This window comes from Carlito syrichta, unplaced genomic scaffold, assembly GCF_000164805.1.
Source record: "Carlito syrichta isolate Samal-C Ts95f unplaced genomic scaffold, Tarsius_syrichta-2.0.1 Scaffold311525, whole genome shotgun sequence".
NCBI lineage: Eukaryota > Metazoa > Chordata > Mammalia > Primates > Tarsiidae > Carlito > Carlito syrichta.
The window spans coordinates 265,626-288,505 of NW_007255621.1; the positions used below are offsets into that span (position 1 = coordinate 265,626).

The window sequence follows — 22,880 nt, forward strand, 5'->3', positions numbered from 1 at the left end:
AAAAAAAAAAAAAAAAAAAAAAAAGAAAAGAAATAGCGATGTTATACACCTACTGAGATGCCTTTTCCAGTACACAAAACAGTTTTTGAATTCGTCAATTTTGATGCCTTTTAGGGGTTTCCGCAATTGTGTGTGTGTGTGTGTGTGTGTGTTTAACCTCTTCCACATCAACAAAACGTTTCCCTTTGAGGACATTTTTCATGTGAGGAAACAACAAAAAAAAGTCGCTTGGGATGAGATCAGATGAATAGGGAGGGTGGGACACGGGAGTCACGTGGGGGGTTTTTGGACAAAAACTGCTGAACACTCAGTGCGTGTGGGCAAGTGCACTGGTACATCACACATCATGAAATGGGCAAACACGTTGAAAGAATCTTCTTTAAAAATTCACCGAAGCGGAACAGGGCCATTCACAACAACATTAACTGGTATACTGATATCGATGGGTTCCTAGAAAACTTACCTAGTGGGAAAAGCCTGTATTACAAGGAGCCTGCCCTCCAAATACTCCAGTTTTTTGGGAGGCCCCCCCTCGTAAATATCTTAAAAATAGGTGGAAAAGCAAGAGAGATCACCTGCTAAGAAATGGTATTTAAAAAACCAATTGCTGACTTCCTAGTAGCACCAATGGATGCTGAAACACAAAGAAATAATACATTGCTGTCCTCTGATAAAATAGCTGTCAACCTAAAATTCTGTATTATGATAAACTATGTTTTCCAAGGGCAAGTAATGGTCCTTTTCAAGAAAACAAAAACAGGCTTTTCTACCAAAAGTTTTTTGCTAAAGAATATTTGAAAGAGATAATTCAGGGAAAGGGAAGAATATTCCAATGGAAGATTTGAGATGCACTAAGGCATGATGAGCAAAAAACATTATTGAATATGTGAATAAATCTAAGTACTCACATATTAAGCAGTAGTGATTAATTTGTCACATACAGGGAGTGGTAGTTATCTAGAATTTTTAAAAGTTGGGAGGGAAATATCAAAGTCTAATCATTTTAATATTCTTTTATTGTTTACATGTGGGTAAAACTACAGGTTAATTTTAGACTTTAGTTTACATATGCATCTTAAGACAGGATAGTCAGTGAAACCACAGAAAAAAAATATATAACTTCTTAACAAATAGAGAAAAAAGAATGGAGTATGTGGGTTTGGAGAGGGTGGATCTTGAATAAATCTAAGGGGAATTGAGAAAAATTGGGGATGTTTTTTAAATGCAAGATAAGCAGGAAGAAAACTAGAAAACAGGAATTTTTTAAAAATGCAAGATAAACAGAGAGCACACAGAAAATAACAGAAACAAAACCAAATATATCATTACTACAATAAATACAAATGGATTTAAATCTCAATTGAAAAGACAAAGCTTTATAGACTGTGCAAAAATAAAACAAAAAATAGATTTAGGTTGTTTAAGAGACACATATAAAACAATGAAGTGGAAAGATTGAGAAGAAAAATATACAATGGCTATATACTTAAACCCTTCACTGCCACACACAAAATGTAATACAGTATAAAAATATAAAATAGACCAAAAGAAAATATTTAGATAGACCAAGAGTAAAAAAAATTTTTATAGAGTCAATACTTAATTTTCAAAAAGGTTAAATTCACCAGGAAAATAGGATATTTTCAAACATTTATCACCTCTAACATAGCCTCAAACAATGTAAAACAAAAACTTGCAAAACTACACGGAAAAACTGAGAAATCTACCACCACAGTGGAATATTTACACAACTCTTTCAGCAATCAGTACAATATTTTGTAGGTATAGAGAAATCTGAACAGGGTAGGTAACAAGTTTTAGCTAATGGATATATCTAGAATCTAGTGTACACCAATGGGAGAAAATCCATCTTTTTCAAGTCTACATGGAAGATTTACAAAAAATGGTCATATACTAAGCCATAAAGCAAATACTGTATCAGAATATTTCCAGGATTGGTATCATCTGACTATAATCTCTGACCACAGTGCATAAAATGAAATTGGAAATCAATAAAAAAAGAAACCAAGAAAATCCCATATACTTCTAAACAATTAATTCATGGGTCAAATACATGATCACATTGAAAATAAGGGAATATGTATAAAATGCCAAGCACAAAGTAGCAGGTACTTATTAGGAATCCATTCTATACCCATGCCCAGACTATGGGAGTCTGCAATCATATTGTGAGGGGTTTACAAATCCATATTTCCATTGAACATTGCAAGAGTGAATAACACCTCACAATTCATAGGCCCTACTATGATTCACATTTCTGACTATATCACTGACTAATAAATAAAATCCAAATTCATTTAAAATTATTACTAAATCCCCAGTAGCATTTTCATTATGTTTTTTCTCACAGATACTAAATTATCATTACATGTGGATTTGAAAAACATTTTTGATGTTAAAGAGGAATCTTTAAATTTAAAGAGATGTCGATAACCACTGTTCTACACAGTTTAGAAACCTTTAGTCAGTCTATAATATACACTGGAGTCATAGGAGGTAGGTTGGAAAAGCAGCAAGAGCGAACAAGAAAGTACACTGTAACTTTTTTCATAAATTTCACAATTAGTATTTTCTAATAACAGCGGGGAGTCAGGTATCCCTACTTCCCATCCCTTGAGTCAAAATACACCAGACTGGTGTAGTTTCTCAAGATCTCCAAAAAAGAATATTTCAAAGCAAACCAGAGGCTAGGTGTCACTATTCTTTGCTTTGTGTCTGGAATTTAATGGCCCTTAGAAAACATTGTGTTAAAAAGTATCATGTGGAAGAATATTAGGAATGAAAAAGGGACACCTAATAGAAATAAGAATAGTACAGGCATACTATGCCTTGAAACAGAATTTTGAGACAAAGGCAGATGAAAGGCTTAAAAACAAAAATCATTCTAACACTTGGTATATGTTTAACTACAGGACTGATATGTCATAAGAAATGAAAGCAAGTCTATTCCTCTAATCATTTCCTATCACTCTCCTTACATTTCCTGAACAAGGCTTACAAGGAGTCTTATTTATAGCCACGCTGAGAAAGAGGAAGCAATTCATCTTTTGATTAAAATATAAATCCATTTTGAAACAAAATAATGGTACCCTTATCAGAGGTTGTTACATGGCTTGACATTTAGTCTAAACTTGATTTAAGAAAACTAATGATTAATTATACAAAGTGATGAAAACTTGGTAAAAGTTTGGGACTGTACCTTGAAATAAATATGTCTCCTGTTGAATGAGCTTTGCTCATTAAAAAATGAAAGGTTCAGCCAGAAAACACCAGTGAAGTTTGCCCAGGTCAGAACCTTAGTGATAGTCAAAGTTCGGTAAATAGCAGCCATTGTCTCAGAATTTGTCCCCTGATACTGGATGCCTGCACATGCCTCTCAGATAGTCTGGTTCCCGCTTGGGTGCCCCTTGATTAATTCTGTGGATTCTTAATATTCATAAACTATTTCAGGCTTACATTGTATAAGAGTAACTAGAGCTAGAAGCAATGGGAGAGAGAGAAAACCACTGTGACTCCCAGGTTTATTTCTTCCTTTAAAATAGTGAAGTTCTTCTTCCTCACTGTTTTAATCTTCTTTTTCTAGGACACTCTTTCTTAATTAAAACTGGTGGCCCTGTTTTACCAGCAGCCTTTATATGATTCCGAAGTTAAAACTAAAACACTATTCAGGACACTATTTCATTCCTGACTTCCTTCTAACTTTTAGTTCAAAATATTTAGGAATTTTGGGTTCTCCTTCAAGTGTTTTGTTGCAAATGCACACAATGCACATAGGATCAGCACTCAGTGTTATAGAGTGCTACATAATATATAAAAGATTCTGTACCTTGCTCTTAAAAAAAAAACATCCTGATAATCACTCGGTGTCACTGTATGAGACTGTTCCTCAGTTTTTAAAAATTGCATTAATTTTTGTCTCCTGCTAAAAATTCTGGATAGCCTCTTACTTTTTGAGGTCATTGTGAAACTCTTTAGTATGGCAGTTAATAACCTTGCAACAGAATCTTAATCTCAACCCATCCTTTTCATTTTATTTTCAACTACTCTGACTCAACTCTCCTTCCCAGTGAGCAGACCGGTGGTAAAGTTACTCCTCACCACTTCCTAAGCCCACTCAGATGTCTTCAGTTTCTATAATCTTGCTCACACCACTCTGCTTGGCACAGCCTCACTTTGCCTCCCATTTATGTAGCTCCTACTCATTTTTCAAGTTCTACACCACTGCTCATTTCCTTGATGACTTTAACTACAATGCTCATGCTTTTCTTGTTGACTGATGGCACCTATTTCCTAAAAAATTACTTAGCAATTGGTCACCCAAGGCCTCAAATTTTCTCTTATATTAGTATTATAGGTTTTCATATTAGGTTTTTAGGTTTTGTTTTCCCAAGAATATTCCATGGCAATATTGTGCATGGAAACTTTTGGAAACCTCAAGGAAATGCAATAGGATGTTGATGTAACACCATATTACTGTAAGAATTTCTAAATGCTTAATCTTACTTTCTGAACCTATTGCTGCTGACTGGTACTTTCCTGTCCCTCTGCTTGGGGTCCCTTCTCACTGTGCACAATAGCACCAGACACATTATTCTGCACACAAGATTTGCTCACTGCTGCTTGTCAGTGTATCATTTACTTGCAACTGTCTCCTGGCCGTTCTTTGCCTATATTAGATGTGGAAATTAGATATTAATAATGCCTTGGAAATTACCATGACTGGATTCCAAAATGGCATAAGGCTCATTAAGTAGTGCTACTGAAAATATTTTTAAGACAAGGCTTATTAAGTATGCTTGAACTCTTTGTTTAGAACTGGCATATGTTAGTACCTTAAGTTAAAAAAGCGAGTTCCTTCTCAGCTATTTAAAAAGATGATTCAACACTCTATATAAGAATAAACCAGAAATTTGGCTTTCATATTTAGCATACAATGAAATGGGAAAATTATCCTGTTTTTAAAATTAAATTGCCCACTTAAATTCTCCTGCTATATAAAACTATTTTACTACACATAAAAGAAAAAGGATCTAGTTTGTTGATGCTTTATAATCTGATACAGACTCAGGATATTTGTGTTAACTAAAATGAGGCAACTTCCTGTGTATGCCACTCAGAATAAAGCTGTCAAGTCAGGTATGGTGGCTTATGCCTATAATCCTAGCACTTTGGAGACAGAGACAGGAAGATCACTTGGGGCCAGGGGTTTGAGACAAGACTGGGCAACATAGTGAGACCCCCATCTCTCCAAAAAACAAAAATTATAAAGCTGCAGATAACATGCAGTTTTATATTTTAAAAAGTGTTCTGAGTTTATCCAGTCATTATCATTAGCATACATGTGGTTATAAAATAAATAGCATGGATATATCCATGACATTTATAATTGAATCATAAATAAATTCAATCTAAGAAAATACAGACTTAGATTTTTAAAAATCAAAATCAAAGATCTTTTATTAAAATATCAGATTTATTTTTTCTTACATATGGAAAACACATACTTAGTCCCAATATAACATAATTATTTTTAAAAATTTGTAAGCTGTTTACTTAATTTTAACATTAAGAAATGAATGGGACTCCTGGTTAGCACAGGACTTTTCTTTCTGCAGCTCAAGCAAGCTCTTGCCTTCTGAGCATACAGGACCTTAATTCAGTGCCATAGCATCATGTCCAACAAGATGCCAAACAATGCAAAGCCATTATAACCAACATGAAGTTCTTACATTCTGTATAACTTCATTCATTTCTTTTTTACTATTGGCCTTCATTCAGAAAGATTGACTGAATACAAAATTTTATGCAAGATTTACACTACATAAGGCTCAGGGTCTGTGCAGCTTCATAAGGCAGGACAATATGACACAAGTACCTGTGACAGCATGGTAAGCCCTCCCCCCCAAAAAAACCTATAAAAACCATATTATAGAAGAGGCTGATTAATTCTGTCAAGGAAGAAAATGTGGTTTAGGTGAAATGGCAATAAAGAAAAATGATACCTAATTTGAGAATTAAAGGATGAGCTGGGTTTTAATGAGCATAGAAGAGGGAAAGCAAGATGCTTCAGGCAGGGTGGCTGTTATGGGTAACATGGCTGTGTGGTTGAATGTAGTAGTGAGAGAGACATGAGTGTGAGGTGGCAAGTGGTTAGAGATGATCCTGAATACAGGTTCGGTTTAAAGGGTTTTGAATGTCCAGGTAAAGACTTAGGACTTTATATAATATAGAAAAGCAAGAGATTTAAAAAGAGTTTACCTTAATTTAATGGTAAATCAAATGTCTTACACTGAAGAAGAACCACCTCAGTAAATCATTAGGTGTCTTAGTCTTGGTTATCTGAATATAATGAATATCTAAGTCTCCTTTTTTAAAAATTGAGTTGGGGTCTCATTCTGTTGCCTAGATTGGAGTGCAGTGGCAAAATCATGGTTCACCATAAGCCTCTACTTCTTGGGCTCAAGCAATCCTCTTTCATCAGCCTCCTGAATGGCTGAGAGTACAGGCACATGCCACCACAATTGGCTAATTTTTTTATTGTTTTGTAGAGACAATGTCTCACTATGTTGCCCAGGCTGGTCTTAAACTCCTGGGCTCAATCAATCCTCCCACCTCGGCCTCCCAAAATGCTGGGATTATAGATGTGAGCCATCATGCCCAACCAGTATGCTTCCTTTTAATGCAATGACTAGAAAAAGACCTAAGCATGTAGAATGTTACATAAAAAGAAATAATAATTTAGAGATGATATAAAACACTAACATTTGTTTTGGTAAATTTGGTTTTTTAACTACTTTCTCACTCTTCTCACCCTTCACCTATCCCCGATTCCAATTCAGTCTCAAAGGCCTTTAATTATGTACTTTGACTGTGAAATACAATATACCTTACTTGGTGTTTCCAGAATTTCATGATAACAACCACACTTACTTCTCTAGTCATGTTTCTTCTAGCCATATTTTAGAAGTTAAATTTCCTGAGGCCAGGTTTTACAGCATCCAGTCAATGGTGCTCAGTGATGACTCCCAAGGTGACACTTCTCCTTATAGAGCTAAATCTATATCTGTTCCAAGTTGATTATTTTGTACATGCATGTATGTTTGCATATTATTTTCCTATAGAGTTCAAGACAATCAAACCAAGTGTAGGCAGTTCTATTAATTTCCAACTCTCTTAGAAAACTGACTACCAAATTATACAGTAGGCCCCCCTTATCCACAGGGGATACATTTCAAGATCTTCAGTGGATTCCTGAAACCTTGAATAGTACTGAATCCTACAACTGCCAGTCAAAACACGTTTCTGCTCAAGTCTTTCACCCATAAATCGAATGTCCTTTCCATCTTAACAAAGCAATTACCATGCATTGTGGCCATAACATTTGCAGTGGAGGTGTGACGGCAAAACTAACTTGAATTTCTTTTTCTTCCTTCAGAATTTCACAGGTAGATTTATTCTTACCATAGATCTTAGCAACCTCAGCATCAATTTTTTCTCTTTCCTTACTAAGTCAAGAACTTTTGAATTTTCACTTAAAGAAAGCATATCTGAAATGCCAGCATCACTACTGTTGATTTCTGGGCCATTAAGAAGTAAAATAAGGGTTACTTGAGCACAAGCACTGTGATATCTACAGTTAATCTGATAATGAAGGTGTCCACTAAGTGACAAATGGGTGGGAAGCATAGACGCTGGACAAAGGGATAATTCGCGTCCATCATGGGATGGCATGAGATTTCATCATGTTACTCAGAACAGTGCTCAATTTAAAATCTATGAATTGTTTATTTCTGGAATTTTTCATTTAATATCTTCAGACTGCAGTTGAAACTGCAGAAAGTGAAATCACAGAAAGCAAAACTTTGGATAAAGGAGGAGTAGTGTGAATCAAACTTACTTCTAGTAAGCAACAGTCACCTTAAAATAGTTCATTTAATTAGTTTTAACCCTCTTTAATATTTCACCAAAAAATGATTTAACTAGTGGAAGACAGAAACTCTGATTCACCTATAAAACACAAATAATTCTCAAAGATTTGAAAAGGAGACTCCCAGTGAAATCCTACTTCTCAAAGCAGGCTGTTTAGTATGATGATAGAGAAATCCTCATGAGGGAGACCTTGACATCTAACCGCAGGATCTCCACAACCTTAAGTGGATATGGAGGCATTGCAGCATCATAATAGCACAGAGCTGTAGTTGGAGAGATTAGGATTTGAATCCTGGTTCCATCTATTGGCTGTGAAACATTGTGCGAGTTACTTAATCCTTCTAAACCTCAGTTCCTTAGTCTGTAAATCTGTAATAATTATATTTATCACACAGGGTTATTAGAAAGATTACATATATAATATATGGATCCAGTGCAGGCATATTTTCTTCTCCCTCCTAATAATAATGGTGATAAGGAATGTTTTACTAAACACATTAGAAGAAGCTGAAGTGTAGAGACGTCAGTAGCTTCCCTGAGGTCTCACAGCTATGAGATAATGAGGTAATGAAGATGCCCAGTGCCTTCTATTATTGCTATTACTACTCCTCTACTATTATTTATGATGACAATATGACATTCTGAAGACAGAATTTACATCTCTCATGTTCACAGCTGGATGACCATAGCTAGCACAGTGAATGCTACAGAAGGACATTTCATCAAGTTGATTCAAGCTGTAGCCCTTTTATTGGTGGCCTAGGATTTCTGGTTTACATCCTTGACTCTGTATTTCCATCTAAGTAAACCATTTCTCTTGGATACCATTAGGATTATTAAGGCATCATTAAGGTTTACAGAGGCCCTGGCAGTTGCTTATATTACCTGGTTGAGGTGGGAGATAATCACTGCCCAAACTGCCACTGTCTGGTGGACCATACAACTTCATTCTTTGGGCACTGGATTAATTTTCCTAACTCCTGCACTACATGAATCTTTAGTGTCTGTAAAGGGAATTATGTATTTCTCTTCCTCTCTTTCTACCTATTTTCACCTTAAAATTGGAATTGGTGAGGCTAACTGCTTAGGAAGAGAAATGTAAGGTAACTCACTGTGCCATAATTATGCATCACAAGACATTTCATAATCTCTGTGCTTACAGTAAGACAGAAGTCTAAGTCTTGCTCAATGCTGGATGGTCTACACTGTAACTGTGAAACACTATTTCATCTTCCTAAAAAAACAAAGGAGAGCATACAAATATATTTGGCTTTAATTTGAATATGTTTAAACACAAAATTAAAGGTCTTCATTTCTTTTTTATAGTAACTATTTTCACTGGAATAAACAAGTTCTAAGTAAATAATATGTTGACTACATTGATGATTCATGACAACAAAAGAACATTTAATTACTACATTCTGACTCCCAAAGCAGATTTTTAAAAATCCCATGCCTTTGTGTCTCTAATTCTGAGCAAGAACAATGTCTTGAGGAAGTCTTTACTTTCAAAATGACTTTGACAACATAAAACAAACACAGATGGCTTCTGAAACTGAAGTCTTTGCAAAGAGCACACCTGGTCTAGCAATCCTTCAATAGTGGTACCATTTACATTAAACCAACTCTTTCAGTCATCTCTTCAAAGGTTTTATACTCGTTATCATCTTCATTATCTGTTTGGGCTTTTCTGTCATTATAAAGAAGCAGTGTATTGTCCCTTCAAAATATAAGGCTTACCAATGCACCGAGAACCATCTGTTGAGGTTACGTATCCACGTGGACAAACACAAAAATAGCTTCCCACGGTGTTAGAACATTCGCCAGTTTCACATATCCCAGGAATGATGCTGCACTCATCAATGTCTAATCAAGGGAAGAAGGAGAAGATGATTGAGAAATCCCCTTCATTAAATAGCTTTTTAAAGGGATTTAAAAAAAAAATAGTTTGAGAGCACTCATGGTTGATTAGGTCAGATCATATAACCCTGAAGATACTCTTGTTTCAGCCCCTGAAGAATTTCTCACATATATCTATGGGAACTGAGATGAAAGTAAGCTCCCATGGCAGTAAAACAAGGCCAACTAAAGCAGAACTCTATATTCTTTTTTTAAAAATGCAATTTAAATTGGAAATAAGTAAAGATGTCAATGTTTTAGTTTCCATTCTACATCAACTAGGGAATTATCCTACTAAAGTCTTTTAAAAAATACATACATGGATTATAATTTAAAATATAGAATAACTATATATAAAAATTTATAGCTCATTTTCACACTAATTATTTGAACCAATGGAGGGTGGCAAATAACTATGTTTTTTGTACTTTGGCTTCAGGGTATGCTTTTTGTACTTTCATTTGTCTATGGGTGTATTTGACATTTTGGGAATAGCTTCAATCTAAAATAATACAGAAACATGGCAAAGGGCAGACTCGGGAGGCTTTGGGAAGTGTCCAGTTTTCCTATTGTACCTCCCTGTACTTATCCACTCAGTGTACTAAATGCTGGGAATAGCCTATTTCCTTTCACATTAATGAAAGATCTGCTTTCTTTTAAATTTTCCCTGAAGCAGAAAACTTGGCCATTTATATAAGCTTTAATAAATTTCTCTTCTAGTCCAGTAAGCAGAGAGAGGTGGAAAGTCAAACAAAGCTGCAATTAGGTACACTGGGAGCTAACTGATAGTACATTTAAAAGGAAATGAGCCATTGTGAGAAAAATCCAGCCAAGGATGCCTAAGAGTTGGCAGTCTTTTTTAAGGATCGAAGGCAGCAAAGACCAATTAATAGAGGGAACAATTATAAAAGCCATAAATATAGACACAACTGAAAAGTCAAAGTAAACCAAAGCTGTTAGTTTGACTATAGCTTTTTTCCTGTTAGAAGCATATATTCTTTTAAAATGTATCAATAAAACAAAAAGGACAAAGTAATTATATTCCTATTGTATATACAGAAAAAAATTAACCCCATCATTTAACACACTGATTAGCCATGCCTTTTTTTTACATTCCTCTATTGATCTACTCATTTTTTCCCCATTCATTCTGACAAGTCACTCTTGCCTACAAGCGTCATCATGAAATAACTATATGCTTCTGTGTTTTCTTGGTATGTTCTTATGTAAAAGTTAGCAGATTCAGACAGTCTGAAATAATATCTTCATTTGAGGCTTAACAGTTAGCCACTGAAGGCACAGAGGTACAAATCAAAATATACCAATTTCCCAAGAGAGATCAGAATTCTAACATGAATTGACTACATGAGAAGCAAATACATAATGTGGTAAAAGAGCTACTATCAGACTTAATCCAATAAAATGAAACCATGTGCGCAAAATCAGGATCTGTTGCATTCTGTGTTCTATCTTAGTGCAGTGTATCTTAATACAGCTGAATGTGGATTCAGAAGAGAGAAGAACTAGAAGAGCTATACTTTAATCACCATATAAACTGATCAGTCACATCTGGATAGGGAAAATTTTTTTAAAAAGAATATAGAGTAGAGCAAGTGGTACAAAAGTAAAGAACCAAAACTTGCCTTTGAGTCTCTTAATATCTAAAGTTATACCAACCATCCAGGTGCTTCTAGAGCCCAAGATTTATGCAAATTCTTAAACATGAGGAGACTTAAGTTCCATTTAAGTATTAACTGTTGTTTGCAGGCATTTCCTTTCATATTAAAAAAAACTTCATTTTGCCCTAGACTTAAATAGCCTTCCTAACAATAAAAAACAGTAGAAAATTAAAAGATCTTTGCATTTTTCTTTTTTGGGGAAAATATCTGGTATATAGAAGAACATATTAAATTTGTGGTTTTTATATTAAATATTTTATTGTACAAAACAACTCTGTATGTTTCACAATTATCCTTGGAATTAAATAGGAATCTTAAAATGTTAGCTTCAAAATAATTATATGTAAAAGGCTCTCAGGAAGATACTTAAGGGTTCTGTATAAAAAATAGAAATGTTTTTCATTCATTTTTGGATTGGACCTCGTCCAAATTTTAAGAAAACTAGGGGATTAAAGAAAACTGACCAAAATCCCTGCCTTTTAATGTAGTCATGACCAATATTTATCCATCAATTTAAACTTAGCATTAATATTAAGATCAGAACAATGCATGTATTTAGCTCCTATGCATACTAGTTTTCAAGATCATATGGCATAAGACTTGGAAGTAGCACTCACAGATACAAAGCATATATTACCTAGGTATAAACAAAAGTGCGTAATGGTGTCAAGTCTACTCACTGGAAAAAAGCAAAGTCCTAACAATGGGAATTTGTTTTATCTGTGTTCTGCACATCCCAGGTGCTTCAGAGTTTTGGTTCACAAATACCAGAAAAACTGATCCAAACTGACATCAACAGAAATTTAACAGCTATCATATGTGGAAGTCCAGTAGTGGTTGCAGCCAATGTCTCTTGCTCAGCTTCTCTGAGATATGCTTAGCTATGACCCTCTCAGTATTTTGACTTAAATTTTTCCCTCAGTTGCTTTCCCTGATAGGAGAAAATGGCTGTAGCATGTTTAGGCTAGACCTTTAGCTGGGGCATCTAGTGAAAGAGAGGGTGTCTCTTCCAGTGGTCTCTCCTAAAAAGAAGAAAACATTTTCCCAGAAGCCCCAGCAAATCTTCCCTTTTGTATTATGTCTTGAATTGGGTGACATGCCACTTTCTAAATTCCTGTGGTCAGGAGATGTGCTGATTGGCATAGCCCTGGAATCAAGTCCTGAACCAATTTCTGTGGCCAGTGGAATGTAGTTAGCTTTAGACTATACAACTGCAACAGTAAACAGCATTAGCGAATGAGTCTCTAAATACAGCGCAGTTGAAGAATGCAGAGTGTACCAGAATTACTGGGACTCTGACAGACAATAATAACCTTAGATAGTTAGGCATATGCCAGGTCCTGGCGTGCTAACTCAAGGACTTTGGCTTCTAGTCTGAAGGTGATGGATGGTGTCTATGAAGGAGTTTAAACAAGAGTATTACATAAGCAAATCAATATTTTAGAAAGACAATCCTTGTGTTTAATGTGGATAGATAATACAATAGTCCAGTGATAAATGTCGAGTCTGAAGTAAGGCTTTAAGAAGAGGAAGGGAACAAATATTTAAGAGATAATTAGAAGGAGAAATCAACAGCAAGAACTTTACCACCAGAAAGCTATCTCCAGCTTCTACCATGATTGCCAAGGACGATAATGTAGTACTATAAATGGAGCATGGGACACAGATGGGATTAAGTTGAGTTTTGGACATTTTGAACCTGATATGTTTACAATAAATCAGTAAAAATTCTTATCTACAGAGCTAAAAATTTGGGTATGAACTCAGCAAAGATGTAAGTTCTGAAGATTTACATTTGTGGTTTATCACTAAGTACATGGTTTGCATTTGAAGGTACAGCAATAGAGGAGATTTTTTTTTAAAAAGACCCTTAAATAGAAAGACTGGAATCGAAGGACGGAGCCATAAGAACCATCAACATCTATGGGAAAGTCAGAGGAAGAAAAGTCAGGATAGGAGCCTGGGAAGGAGAGATTAGGAAGGCAAAAGAAAGAATATGATGAATGGAGGCTGAGGAAGAACACTGTGAAAAAAAGAGGGGGTTGTCAAGTGTGCCTTAGAAGGATAGAACCGAAGGACTGTAAAGTGTTTGGTAATTTGAACACTGTGAACATAGGTCCTTAAAAAAAAGAAAACTAAATCTAAAGAAAACCATCTGATGTATTTCTGACTGCCAAACCACATAACCTCATATTTGTCGACCAACATTTACTGTAAATCTTACACTAAGCAGAATATAATGAATAATTTGGTAAGTAGTGCTAGTGTGATTTTAAATATCCCTGATCTAAGAGTAATCTAAGAGACACGCTTTTAAATATCCCTGATCTAAGAGTAATCTAAGAGATACGCTCCATTTTAATAGGTACATGTCACAGATAAAAGCAGTCCATGTAACAATTATGTTACAGAGAACTTAGTACAAATAAAACCAGAAATTTTGTTTTAAAATAAGTATTCTTAGAACATTTTCTTTCCATCAGTGCCAAGGAATTATTCATATTTGGCATATTCTGTATAATTGGTTTTTGTATAGAAAAACATAAACATATTTCTGTCATACATTGAACTTTTGCTTATTTCTATACAGTCTGACATTAGGGAAACTCATGATTGAAACATTAAATGCAATAATTTGCTGCCTACTTCCAGCTTTTCTAAAGACAACAGGCAATATCAATATTATAAATTGTAGTGGAAAACTGTTTTTCACTTTCCTCCTTTCAGATTTTGAAGGTATGGTATCAACTGTACTCAGAATTTCATTGTATATTTATAAACAGCTTTATTGAAATATGATTTACATACTATATAATTCACCCACTTAAAGTGAAATTCACTTGTTTTTAGCATATTCACAAGGTTGTGCAGTCATCCCTACAACCTAATTTTAGAACATTTCCTCTCCCCAAAAGAAAAGAAATTCCACCCTATTAAGCAATCACTTCTATTCTTCTCTAAGTCCTAGGAAGCAATTAATCTAGTTTCTATCTGTATACATTTGTCTGCTCTGGACATTTCATATAAATAGACTCATAAAATATGTGGTCTTTTGTGTCTGACTTCTTTCACTAGCATAATATTTTCAAGATTCATCCACGTTGTGGCATGTACCAGCCCTCCATTCCTTTTTTTTTTTTTTTGAGTTGGAGTCTCACTCTGTCACTCAGACTGGAGTGCAGTGGCCACTTCCGGCCACCACAGCCTCAACCTGCTGGGCTCCAGTGATCCTTCCACCTCAGTCTTCCGAGTAGCCGGAATTACAGGCATGCGCTACCACACCCGGTTGATTTTTTTGATTTATTGTAGAGATGAGGTCTCACTGCCCAGGCGGGTCTCGAACCCGTGGGCTCAGGCAATCCACTCACCTCAGCCTTCCAAAGGCGCGGGATAAAAGGCTGAGCCACTGAGCCCGCCTCTCCATTCCTTTTAATTGCTAAATAATACTGTGCTATATGGCTTTTCTACAGTTGAACTATTCATCCATTAGTTTATGAATATTTGGCTATTTCCATTTTTTTATCTTTTGGCTATTAGGAATAAATATTGCCTGTTATGAACATTTAGGTACTAGTTGTATACAGACATATGTTTTTATCTCTCTTAGATATATCCCTAGAAGTGAAATTGTTGAATCATGCAGTAACTCTTTGTCTAACATGTTGAGGAACTGGCAAACTGCTTTCCAAAGGAGGTGTAATAATTTTCATTCTTACTAGCAATGTCTGAGGATTCTGATTTCTCCACATCCTCACTAACACTTGTTATCATCACATTTTGTCATAAATGTGAACTGGTATCACATTATAGTCTGGCTTCCATTTCTTTAATGATTGATTACGTTGAGCACATTTCTTCTTATTTTCTGCTTATTTTCCTCTTCTTTGGAGAAATATCTATTCAATTCCTTTGCCCAATTTTTGAGCTACTTGTCTTCGTATTAATCAGATGTAAGGATTCTTTATATAGGTCCCATATATGATATGTGGTTTGCATATAAATTTCTAAATGAACTTTTATGAAAGTGTTTTGTTTAAATAGTTGTATATTTTAATGTGGTATTTTGGTACATGCATAGAATGTGTAAGTCAGGGTATTTAGGGAATCCATCACCTCAAAGATTTATCATTTCTATGTTGAAACATTTCAAGTACTCTCTCCTCGCTACTTTGAAATATATGGCATTGTTGCTAACTACAGTCATCCTATTTGTTATCAAAATGGAAACTTATTCCTTCTACCTAATTGTACATTTGCATCCATTAACCAGTCTCTTATTATTTCCCACCTTTCCCCCACACACCTTTCCCTGCTTCTGGGAACTCACATTTTACCCTCTACCTCTATGAGATCAACTTTTTGAGTGGAAACATGAAATATTTATCTTTCTGTGCCTGACTTATTTCACTTAACATAATGACCTCCAGTTCTATCCATGTTGCTGCAATTGACAGTCTTATTCTTTCTTATGGTCAAGTATTCCATTGTGTGTATATATACCCCATTTTCTTTATCCACTCATCCATGATAGACACTTAGTTTGATTCCATATCTTTGCTGTAGTGAATAATGCTGGATTAACATGGGGGTGCAGTTATCCCTTTAATGTAATGATTCCCACTCCATTGGATAAATGCCCAATAGTAGAATTGCTGGATCATATTGTGGTTTTATGTGCAGTTTACTTTGAGAATTTCCACACTGTTTTCCATAATGGCTGTACTTATTCACATTCCCACCAATAGAGTATGAGTTTCTGTTATTCCCATATCCTTGCCACCACCTGTTATTTTTTCTTTTTAATAATAGCCATTTTAGCTGAGATAAGACAATATCTCACTGTGATTTTAGTGTGCATTTCTTTGATAATTAGTGATATTAAACATTTTTTTCATATACCTGTTAGCCATTTGTATGTCTTCTTTTGAGAAATGTCTATTCATGTCCTTTGTCAACTTTCTAATGGGGTTATCACTTTTCTGTTATTTGAGTTTCTTGTATATCCTGATTATTAGTCCTTTGCCGAGTAAATAGTTGGCACTAATTTTCTCCCATTCAACAGATCCTCTTCATTCTGTTGATTATTTTCTTTACTATACAGAAGCTTTTTATTTTAATATAGTGCCATTTTTCAAGTTTTGTTTTTATTGTCTGTACTTTGGGGTTTTTGCCATAAAATCTTTGCCTAGACCAATTTCCCAGAGTGTTTCTGTGTTTTCTTTCTAGTTGCTTTATAGTTTCAGGTTTTTTATTTAGGTCTTTAATCCATCTTGAGTTGTTTTTTGAATAGGGTAATTGATAGGGCTCTAGTTTCCTTCTTCTTAATATGGATATCCAGTTTTCCCAGCACCACTGATTGAAAAAGATATTCATTCTCCAACATATATTCTTGATGTCCTTGTCAAAAATCATTTGGATGTAAATATGTAGATTTATTTTTGGGTTCTCCATTCTGTTCCATTGATCTATATGTCTGTTTTTATACCAATACCATGCTGTTTTGGTTACTACAAGCCTTGTAACATATTTGAAAGTCAGGTAGTATAATGCCTCTGACTTTGTTCTTTTTGCTCAGAATTTTGGCTATTTGGGCTCTTTCTTGGTTCTATGCAAATTTTAGGGTTGTTTTTCTAATTCTGTGAAAAATGCTATTGGTATTTTAATAGAGACTGCATTGAAGCTGTAGAATGTTTTGGGTACTATAGTCATTTTAACAATATAAATTATTCTAATCCACAAGCATGATATGTCTTTCCATTTGTCTGTGTCCTCTATTTAATGTCTTTCATCAGTGTTCTGCAGTTTTCCTTGTAAAGGTCTTTCACCTCTTTGCTAAATTTATTCCTAGGGTTTTTTTTTGTAGCTATTGTAAATGGGATTACCTTCTTGGTTTCATCTTCAGCTATTTCATTATTGTTGTATAGAAATGGTACTGATTTTTATATATTGATTTTATATCCTGCAACCTTATTGAATTTGTTGATCAGATCAAAGCGTTTTTTCTAAGTAGAAAATCATGTCATCTGCACAGAGAGACAATTTGACATCCTGTTTTCCAGTTTGGATGGCTTTTATTTTTCCTCTTGCCTAATTGCTCTGGCTAGGGTTTCCAGCACTGTGTTGAACAGGAGTGGTGAAGGTACATCTTTGTCTTGTTCCAGTTCATAGAAAAAAGGCTTTCAACTTTTCCTCATTCAGCATGATGTTGGCTGTCATATATGGCCTTTATTATGTTGAGGTATGTTCCTTCTATGCCTACTTTATTGTTGTAAGCCACTAAGTTTGTGGTAACGTGTTACAGCAGCAATAGGAAACTAGCACATTAAGAAAGAATATTTAAGAAGAAATAGGGTAATCAAGAACAGCAAATGCTATGAAGGATTCTAGAGAACAACAGTATTATAATTTTACCAAAAAAGAGAAATAAGTTGGTAGTGAGGAACTGGAGACACTTGGTACAGATTGGTACAGACTAAGTTTTAGGAAACTTGTCAGTAAAGAAAGGCAGCAAGAAAGAGTACAGTAACTAAAGTGACTATAGTGACTAGTAGAGAGGTGACTACAGAGGCGAAGGAGTGGTTTTGTTATTAATGTGTTTTAGGATGGTCTTGATTGTAATACAGAGGAAGAGTCAGGAAAGAGAATAGACATCAACTAGAAAATGAACTAATTAGTGGCAAATATTAAATGGAGTAAAGGAAGGTTATGAATTAAGTGCAGAGCTGGAACATTTTGCTCTGAAAAAATGGGAAGACACTTTATCAAAGGCAGGAAAAATGGAAAATGAGTATGTAGTAATAGAGAGAATCTGAGGTTGAATAAGTTCACATAGACTTCTTTAGTCCTTTCAAGAGAGGAATATAGAGTACAGATATTTCAAAACTTCAGTGTGCATAAAGCTCACCCGGACAGCTTGTTAAACATGCAGATTTTGACTTCCAGTCAAGATAATCTGGTACTGCCCTTGTTCCAAACACATAGCACTGACAGATGATATGTCAAAGAGAAAAACAAACAAACAAAAAGACCTAGCTAGTTTCAAAATATAGATAACCATTTCCTTCCATCATAAATAGGATTGCAAAGCAGTGAGCTGAGCTGAAACTATTTAGACTCCTTCTCCAGAAGCTGGCAGGGGTGGCCATGAGATCAGAATTATATATCTGATGACAATATGGTGAGTAGTGCAGGGTGGAAAGGGACACAGAGAAGAAATGGGCCAAGAATGACTTCCACAGGAAATTGGCAGCTAAACTTAAACACATAAACTGGCCAACAGCAGGCTACAAAAGTCAAATGAAATACTGTTTTCCAGGCAGAGGAAAGAGCACACACAAAGACAAGGCAAGAGGCAGCATAATTTATTCAACAAACTAAGTAAATTGCAAATGCATCTGAATCAGTGTGTGTGGAGAGAAATGAGGCTTGTGAGGCAAGCAGAGAATGATCATGCAGGATCTACCCTGAGAACAGGGGATCCAAACAGGAAAGTGACATGACCAAACCTGTGATCTACAAAGATGGCTGCGACTGCACTGTGGAAAAAGGATTGCAGTGGACCACATAGGAGTAGAGATACTCCAAGGAAAGTTGTCTCAGTAATCAGAAGAGAGATGATGGTGACAAAGACAGAGAAGTAGATGAATTCAAAATACGTTTAGGAAGCAGAATGCCTCGATGATAAAATGGGTGAGTGGAACCCAAGCTTAGAACTTGTAAAAGAATGAATGGCTGTGCCAGTTATTGCCATGGTGAACAGGAGAAATGGTGGTAAGGTACATGTAGGATAGGTGTTGTGAAGCAGAAGACAGTCTATGCACGCTGAGTCTGAAATAATTGTGGGATATTTAAAGGTAGGAAACTGAGGAGAAAGATCTGGTTTGCGTTTTGGGGAGCCAACTGCATAGATGACTGTTCCTGCAGAGATGTCACGTAAGATAAGGAATAAAAAAGGTCCACACAGTGAATTTGATGAATTTGACTGGTGAGCATATTCTCTAGTTTATGATGAGTTCTGGAGTAAGTCAAAAGAAATAAGGTAGAGAATGACTAGAGATAACTCCAAAGTTTGATGTGAAGAAGAAGGAAGAGAGAGAGAGGAACAGTCATTCAAGGGGAGGTTGAAAATGGAAAGATATTTTTTAGCACGATGAAAAACAGCAAGTACTATAAAAAGTATGAAAGCCTGTGGTCTACCATGTTATATCAGTATCTCTACATCATTTCAGGGTTTTACTACAGTACAATATGTTTTCTTTCTTGGTCTCTCTTTTCTATTATTATCAGTCCAGGGAAGTACATTTAAAATAGTCTTTTTATGTTAACATTAATGGGCACTAAAGGAACTTTTTAATTAGTTTTTTTGTCCACTTAGGCTGAGCATTTTTTGAAAGGTTACTACTGTAGCAAAGTAATGAATGGTTGCCTTTTGGCCTGAAATCAATACTGCATCTTTCTAAACACTAATTTGCAGTAACTCAGGCATGAAGTAAGGGCAGCAAGAGGCAGTTCCATTGCAGAGCTTTTTAAACTTTACAACAGTCTGAAAGCTATCTCTATTTCAAAATGCAAAAGCTACTGCTAATATAGCCAAATAATTTGAGCTTAAATATTTGGTCTGCACTCCAAAATTTTATTTCCTGGGGATGTATGTGTGTTCTACTCAAGGTAGAAACATTTTGTTAACCTTTGTTGGTCAAAACTTAAGACACATGAGAACAAACTTTAAACTTAGAACATAGTATTTCAATATAAGCATGAGCAAATCATTCATAAGTTTTAAAATACTGAAGATTTAACATGACACTCAGTTCTGTAGAAAAACATTTTTTTTTTTTTGAGTGGGAGTCTCACTTTGTCACCCAGGCTGGAGTGCAGTGGCCGCTCCCGGCCACCGCAGCCTCGACCTGGTGGGCTCCGGCGATCCTTCCGCCTCAGCCTTCCGAGTAGCCGGAATTACAGGCATGTGCTACCACGCCCGGCTGATTTTTTGATTTATTGTAGAGATGAGGTCTTGCTGCCCAGGCGGGTCTAGAAAAACATTTTTAACAATTAAATGGTGAGCTTTTAAAACCATGTCCTCCAGAATATTTCCTCCAGTCCTCCTCACCTTCCACAACTGTCTTAAAATTTTAAAATACAGGGAAAGGAAAAAGGAAAGGCTCCCTTAATGTTGGGTAAAATCTAAAATTTCAGCAACACAAAAGCCAGGAAATTCCAAAGTTAAATTTATTATAACCATTTGAACTTGGCGAAGCTGCAAGAATTTAGTATTTTCTGTTCCCAGTTTTCTCATTAAGCATCAGTACATTAAGGTGTAATCATAAAAACCTGAGGATTTTTAAGTGTACTTTGGCATAAAGCAGTAAGCACATTAAAGAAGTTTTGATCTTTTATCAATACTCTAATGAGGCATTTAAAAATCACTTACTTTGTATCTTTTAAATAAATGACACCAAATGAAAAAGAAATCTGTCCTATATTCCATTACATAATTACCATATAAATGAGTATTAACCTCAATACTTTTCATACTTATTACCATGAAAGGAAGTTAATTCAATGAAATGATGCCATCAGTCACTATGAATTATTTTTTGGAGGGTGGGTGCCTTATAGTACGCGCTATTGGCATTAGTACCATTGGCATCAGTGTACTAGCTAGAGTTGTTGTAAGAGGCTGTGTTAGGCTTCAGTGAAGTTTTTTTGGAGATTCGTTCAAAGCATTTGACCATTTCATGACGGGTGATTTATGAGTGCACCTGCCCTCACTGCACTGAGTGTTTAGCAGTTTTTGACCAAAACCAGCATGGCCCCAGTGCCTCACTCTCCCTATTTACCTATCTTTCCCCAAGAGCCTTTTTGTTTGTTTTTTTCCCCAGATGAAAAAAAGTCTTCAAAGGGACATGTTTTGTTGTAGATGTGGAAGAGGTGAAATAAAAAAAACGGCAGAAACACTAAAATATATCAAATTGACGAGTTCAAAAGTTGTTCTGAGCAGTGCAAAAACATTTTGATAGGTGTATTGCATCAAATGGAGAGTGTTTTGAAGGTGACTGAAGTTTAAACATATAAGAATAAATACACAACTTTTTATAAATAAATTCCGAGTTTTTTGGGGGGTCCCCCCTCATATGTGCAATTTCTACAAAAAAAAGTTGATCTTCAAATTGGTACAGTCGTATGCTCATAGTTTTGCTTGATTTTCTTATTCTCCTCGGGTTATATTCATATATTCACAGTTTAAATGTTAAAAAAAAAAGTAACTGCACATACACTGAATTACACAGATGTGTCTGTATATATTCACAGAATGGGTTGTGTAAGTGTGGATGTGTGAGTACACAGGGATCAGTCCTAAGGCTCAGCCTGTAAAACACACATTTTGATCTTCTCAAGGGGATGTTGGAATTGCATACATTCAGCAAGTCATTCACCAGCATTCTCTGTGCACAGCAATAAATTTAAAATGGCTGACTGGAAAGGCTCTCAATTCTGTGATTGAGCCTCATTAAGATCACACTCTAACTTTGCTTATGTAGTACGGGCACATTCGCATTACATACTTGAATGGCTACTTTATGATATAGGACAAAATTGTTGCTTGTCCATAATGAGGATATCTGGACAATCTGCACCCAAGCACCTCAAGGGTCTTTATTGAGACTTTCAAAGACCTTCAGATTTGGAATTTCCTTTTCCTTTAATTTCTCAGAGTACCTGTTTGATGATTTATGCAGTTAAATTTTTGCCTGTAGACCCGCAACTGTAGGTCATGAAAATGTTTTTAATAGTTTACGTTAACAGAGAGAATATATGGTAATGGGTATTTGAAACTGTTGGGATACAGCAGAAAGCAGCTTTATTATTTCTCCTACTGCCATTTTGCACATTCTTTCTTAATGAGTTCTTACTTGACCCTAGGAAATCTCAAACAGTTCCCGTAGGCTTCCCTCCCTTTCAGTTAAGCAAAATTCCCCTCAATAGAACTATCTGACAGCTCTAATCTTTCATCCAGTTAAAGCTTCTCCTGTTGGCCAGCATGAGCTCCTCTAGGCTAAAAAGCCTTCAGTGATGAAGGGGCATGGTTGTCTTCTTTCTTCTATCTTTCCATTCATTCTTCTTCAGCTGGTAGCTATTTTGAGCATGTTCAAAGTTGCAAGTAGGGAGGGGAGAGGACAGGTACTAGTAACAAAGACCTTATTTGGTTATAGAGTTATAATCTCATGGACTTTTTCTTCTCAGTCTACTTTGCTGTTTCTTTCTCACCTCCTGGACCTCTAAATGTTTGAGCGTTCTAGGTCTCAGTATTTGGACTACTTCTCTATCAAAATAGAGAACTTATCCAGTCAA

At 35.5% G+C, this 22,880-nt stretch overlaps 2 protein-coding genes across 2 annotated transcripts in view; one reads left to right on the forward strand and one right to left on the reverse strand.

The window, feature by feature from the left end:
* Nucleotides 1-22,880, reverse strand: part of FBN2 (fibrillin 2) — a 256,177-nt gene that overhangs the window by 125,655 nt on the left and 107,642 nt on the right. The window contains exon 8 of the mRNA XM_008068800.2: nucleotides 9,691-9,816. Coding sequence (XP_008066991.1) covers nucleotides 9,691-9,816 — 126 coding nt within the window. The remainder of the gene's footprint in view (nucleotides 1-9,690; nucleotides 9,817-22,880) is intronic.
* LOC110596604 overlaps nucleotides 1-22,880 on the forward strand; it is a 161,182-nt gene that overhangs the window by 30,017 nt on the left and 108,285 nt on the right. The gene's annotated exons all lie outside the window — the stretch shown is intronic.